We start from the raw sequence: 6000 nt of genomic DNA, 5'->3' as shown, positions 1-6000 counted from the left end.
TTCGAGCCACTTTTTTGTGCCCAAAACCCACTATTTCGTGCCAAAATTAGCGGGCTTTTCGGGCCGGCCAAAATTTATAACAAAAATTGTTGTTTTACGTTGTCCAAAGCCCGCAATTTTTTTAAAAGTTCGGGTCGGGCCGGGCCCGAAAAGTGGACCGAAATATGCTGTCCAAACCCCACAAAATTTCGGGTCGGGTCGGGCCGGGTCACCGGGCCAGGCCCATGATGATCAGCTCTATCCTAATTGAATAAGAATTTCAATCCTAATAGGTTTGGTAATTCTATTCCTAGTAAAACTCAAATTTCTTATTTCCTACACTATAAATATAGGGCTAGGGCCTCATAATTATATACATCAATTGAATAGAAATTATATTCTTTGTTCCCATTGTGTTTAAGGGGGAACATAATATAAGCCTAACCCGAATACATAAAACCTTAAGTAAAATCCTAGTTGGTTGAACCTAAGTCGGATCCTAACGTGTTGTGGACTTTCTACGGAAGAGTAACATCTGGAGCTCTAAAGACTTGTTCTTGTTTGGTTCGGGAGCAGCTAGATAAGGCACTCATCACATTGTATGTCACCTAAATTATGCTAATTGACTATGTGGCAATTAATTAGGATTCTGGCTTTATGGTTTTACCGCATGAATTATATTGTTGTATTATTCATAACCTAACACATGTTCCCAGTTGACGCCACTATCGAGAATATCTTTGAGGCTTGGAAGGTAACTTTCTCCTAATTATCTTTGTGCCATCCTTCATTTTTACCAAGCCAGTTTTTAAGTTTGCATATTTGCTAGTCTCTACAAGCTGCCTTGGCAACACACCACCATGTGATGTCCTTGGAAGATAAACTGGTAAAGATGAAGGTCGACTTGAAGTCGGAAAAGAAAGAGTAGGGGCGCCTGGATGTCATTGTTACTAAGGCGGAAGCCAAGGTTGTCGTGTTGGAGGCAAACAACGTGAAGCTGTCAGCGGATGTCGGGACTTTGATGGACGACATGGAGACGTTGTCGGCATAGGTCACCGAGTTGAAGACGTCATTGGGCAAGGTCAAGGAAAGGATCTTTGAGTGTGCTGGCTATTACACTTGGAAGGCTCAAGTTGAGTTGATGGGGGCCTATCTAGATGGAAAGCATACGAATTGGATTCCCCAAGATGACAATGATAAGTTCAACGCCGGATTCCCTAGGGAGTATGTCTCCCTAGTGCCAAAAGTGACGAGGACGGCGTTGAGGAGGTTGCAAGTGCAACCAGCCCCAATGCAGAGGTCAGGACGGTAGCAGGTGATGGCGAGTAAGTGGATAATACGGGTCCTGAAGCGCCTCTTGATTAGTCATCCCCCCCTTTGATAAAAAAAAAACTTTTAAGTATGTGTAGGTTCTCTGGATAATAGTAGTTTTTGGTTGGCCTAAAGGGATCAACAAATATATTTGTTGTGTTTCGCCTTGGAGGCGACAGTCTTTTGTGGCTTGCTTTAGGAGGCAGGCTTTTGTGTTTTAAAATTTTGTGGACTATTTGGCATATTTTTTTTTTGTGGTATGTCTTGGCTTTTTGTTGGTTTTCTGCTTGTTATTTCCATTTGCAGGTTTGCTTGACCCTTGACCTCGCCTTGTGATGTCGATTGCAACTCGATAGAAAGAACGATGTGTTGGCATACATATGTGTAAAAATTGTAAGTACAAGGCGTAATATGTAAAAAATGTGTTTGTGTATTCCTGTAAAGATGTAGACTGTAAGTTGTTACTGTAATTTGTTGCTTGTAATATGTAAACTGTAAGATGTAACATTGTAAGATGTAAGATGTAAGTTGTAAAGTGTAGAGTGTAAATTGTAAATTGTAAATTGTAACTTCGTAAAGTACAATGTATTTCGTAAGTTGTAAAACTTGAATCTGAGATATATATAAAAAATACTTGGTCACTTTGTTGTTGTTACTTTCTGCATTTCGTTTCGTCGTGTTTCTGCATCATTTTCCCAAGTATTGCTCCTGTCGACTTGTGTTCTTTTTATCAAATCCGCGATGTGCTAGGTAAATTTCGTACTGTCAAAAGAGCAGAGCGTGAGGATTGGCCGTCGGTGTAGCCAACGACCCTCCGATGTTTAAGTCAGTACGAGGTTACTTGAGATGAAAATGGAATGTTGACAAAAAGAGACAAAAGAGGGAGTATAGAAGATAATTGGAAAAGGAGTGTGTATTCCCGAGATCATGTCGTTAATGTGTGTTAGTATCCGTCCTGAGGTTGTCCCCAGTTTCTGAATGTCGAACGTGTTTTTTCGAGTTTGAGGTTTGTATGTCCTGTAAAATAAACTAGATGCGTGAGGGTTGGCCGTTGGTATATCCAACGGCCCTCCGTTGCCTAAGTCAGTATTGGTAATTAAATGTAAGCAAAGAAAAAGAAAAAATGGACGACTTAGCTTGTTTTTGTGAATCATCTAACTTGCGCGTTGTCTCATACGTCGTGCTTTTTGACGGGATCGTGTCGTCCCCCGTCCCATAGTCGTTGACTTGTTCCCAATGATCTGTTCATCTCTACACACAAGATTTTTGCAATAAAGAAAGTATACATGTGAAGAACGAGTTAAGGGTTAGAAATGATACAACATCAGGTGTGTCACATTCCATCTTCTTGGTATAGGTCTGCCATCTCTATCTGCTAGTTCGTACGTGCCATGTCCCGTCCGTCTCACGACATGGTACAAACCTTCCTAAGTCGGGGCCAACTTCCAGTGGCGCGGATCTTTTTTATCGGGGAAGACTTTTCCTAACACCCAGTCTCCTTGTTGGAAGACCTTAACACGTACGTTCTTGTTGTAACTTCTGGATATATCTTGATGATAAGATTCCATCCTTATCTTGGCTTCTTCCCTAAGCTCGTTGGCCGTGTCGATGTCGTGAGCCAACACTGATTTATTTCTGTCTGCCGTCATAAGCCTGTATCGTGCTGTCGGGATGTTGACTTCAGGTGGGATCACGACCTCGCATCCGAATACCGATGAAAATGGAGTGTAGTTGGTTGTTATTTTTGGTGTCGTCCAATTGGACCATAGTATCATGGGGAGTTCGTCTGCCACTTCCCTTTGGCGTCATATAGTCGCTTTTTGAGATTGTTGATGATGATCTTATTGCTCGAATCTTCTTGGCCATTAGCCTGTGGGTACCTCGGGGTTGACGTGTGCAAGGTGATGTTGTTCCTGGCACATAATTCCTTTTTTTGTTGCTGATGAACTGGGAACCATTATCACAGACGATCTCAGACGGGATCCCGAACCGACTTAAGACGTTGTGTTTGATGAAAGATATTACTTCTGCATCTCTTACTTGTTTGAATGTTTCCGCCTCGATCCATTTGGAGAAGTAATCTGTCATTGCTAGCATGAAGACGCTTTGAACTGAAGCTTGAGGTAAAGGTCCCACTATATCCATCTCCCACTTCATGAAGGGCCAACACTAGAGGAAAAAATCTCATGTGCGGGCTCATTTTAAGGGGTTTAGTGCGGGCTTTTACATGTGCAGCACATGGCTTGCCCACACTTGATGTTTCAAGTCCTGCCAATTTGGAAAATGAGCCCGCAATTGATATATTTGGTGCTGCCAATTTTAGAATATGAGCCCGCACTTGACATATTTGGTGCTGCCAATTTTGAAAATGACCCCGTACTTGACATATTTGGTGCTGCCAAATTTGAAAATGAGCCCGCACTTGACATAGAAATGGGCAACACAAGCATAAAAATGAGCCGCAATTGATATATAAATGTGCCGGACTTGGCTTATAACTGATCCGCACTTGGCCTAAAAATGAGCCGAACTTGGCCTATAAATGAGCCGCGCTTGATCTAGATTTGTTGTATAACCGATTTCCCTGCTACGTATTACAATTGGACCACGCCACTGATTAAATCCATATGTCATATAAAAAGTATCCAATTATATAGATAACTAAATTAAATAGTATATAATTGTAAATACAAAAGTCGATTACATTACAATCACATGAAAAACTAGAATCCACAATTTAAGATTCAGTACAAGAAAATATCAAAGACAATCACTGGTAATGATGTTTGTCAATATTTCTCGAACTTCATCTATCTCCTCAAAGGTGAAAGACCGCTCCCTCAGATTATTTAATACCTTAAAAATATAGACCATCAAAAAATATATATATAGTTAGTTATATTATAAATATTGGATCGTACAATACATTAACACTTAATTTGTTCATAACAAAGAAATAATGAACCGTATAATAATAAAATTGGTTTATTGCGGTCCCCACTTTCAACTAATGAACTTATTGAGTATCTTAAACCCTTAAAATGTTTAATACACTTAGCTTTATGTTTCAAAGACTCATTGGTCTATTTATGCACATATACGACTCATTTGATAATTATAGGTCACACTTTGCCTAAAATGGTTTATTGCGGCCCCACCTTTCAACTAATGAACCTAAATGAGTATTTTAAACCCTTTACATGTTTAATATACTTATTTTAATATTTCATTAACTCATTCTAACCTACTATAGTTAATTTATGTACATATAAGACTCTTTTGATCATTTTCAGTTACATTTTGACTAAAATGACTTACTTCGTTCCCAACTTTCAGTTAATGAACCTAAATGAGTATTTTAAACCCTTAAATTATTTAATATACATATTTTAATGTTTCAAAGACTCATTCTCACTACTTAGTCCAAGTTATGTACATATAAGACTCGTTTGATCATTATCGGTCACATTTCGGCTAAAATGGCTTATTTCGGTCCCAACTTTCAACTAATGAACTTAAATGATCGAGTATTTTAAAGTCTTTCCATGTTTACATAAAAAAAAGAAGCCTTCCATGTTTATTACACTTATTTTTATGTTTCAAAGACTCATTCTCACCCATTTTGGTGAAGTTATGCACATTTAAGCGTCGTTAGTTCATTAACGGTCACATTTTGACTAAAATGGCTAATTTTGGTGCCAACTTTCAACTAATGAACTTAAATTAGTATTTTAAAGTCTTTCTATTTTTAATACACTTAGGTTTATGTTTCAAAGATTCATTCTCACGCATTTTGGTGAAGTTAGGCACATTTAAGCCTCGTTAGTTCATTATCGGTCACATTTGGTCACACATATCAAAAGAAGTGTCCAATGTAATCTGCATCAACAAATTATTTCTCAGTTGGACATACTAGCTTTTACACAATATTACTTAATCAATGTTATGATATATACCCTTAAATAATCGGAGCAACTATGAACATGGAATCTCTTTCTTTTTATTTTTTGATAGCATCTTCAATATAAAACTTCATGTCCTCTTGATTTTTCATGCAATTGTTATCGCGAATCTCACTTGGACATAACCACCCAATCCTTGATTTGTTGTCTTCACTCAAATGTTCGTAAACTATCCTTAAAGCAGAGAGATGAAATATTAGAACTCAGCTTGTTGAATCACAAATACTAATAAATATCTAAAGTAAAATTTTATGACCTCACCTCATGAAGACTTGTATCATGGATACATTCAACTTCTCGTTGGAGAGGAATTATTTAATATCATATTTGTACATCCATGTTTTAATATTCTCCATGTAGTTGAACTGTGACTTTTCCAAAAGAACCGGAATAGGCTCGTCATTGGGCATATAAATAATACATCTATGCAACCAGTTGCATCCGAAGGGGAGAGATTGAACCACCTCCTCACCCAAAAATGGAACCACACTAGGCATTTGGGCTGTCATGCTGTGCTTTCACATTCTCCTCTCGTATCACCTTCTTCGTTACCTCTTTCTCTTTGACTTTCTGATCCACCTTTTTCCCTTTGACTTTCTGATCCACCTCTTTCTCTTTCGCTTTGTTTCCTTTGGCCTGTGGTTCCTTCTTATCATCTCTTTTCAATTTCCCCAAATCCTACATGTTTATGAAACACAATAATTAGTATATAAAAATCACATTTAAATGAATATTCCACAAACATTTT

General features: G+C 38.2%; 1 protein-coding gene across 1 annotated transcript; it reads right to left on the bottom strand.

Moving 5' to 3' along the window:
• Positions 1–2970: 2970 nt before the first annotated feature.
• On the bottom strand, positions 2971–3447 carry LOC130471748 (uncharacterized). Its single transcript, XM_056842039.1, has one exon. It carries the CDS (start codon positions 3445–3447, stop codon positions 2971–2973), a length of 477 nt encoding a protein of 158 aa, XP_056698017.1.
• Positions 3448–6000: the final 2553 nt, after the last annotated feature.

Source organism: Spinacia oleracea, chromosome 4 (genome assembly GCF_020520425.1).
Source record: "Spinacia oleracea cultivar Varoflay chromosome 4, BTI_SOV_V1, whole genome shotgun sequence".
In the NCBI taxonomy this organism is placed as follows: Eukaryota; Viridiplantae; Streptophyta; class Magnoliopsida; order Caryophyllales; family Amaranthaceae; genus Spinacia; species Spinacia oleracea.
This window is presented reverse-complemented; position numbering and strand designations above follow the sequence as displayed.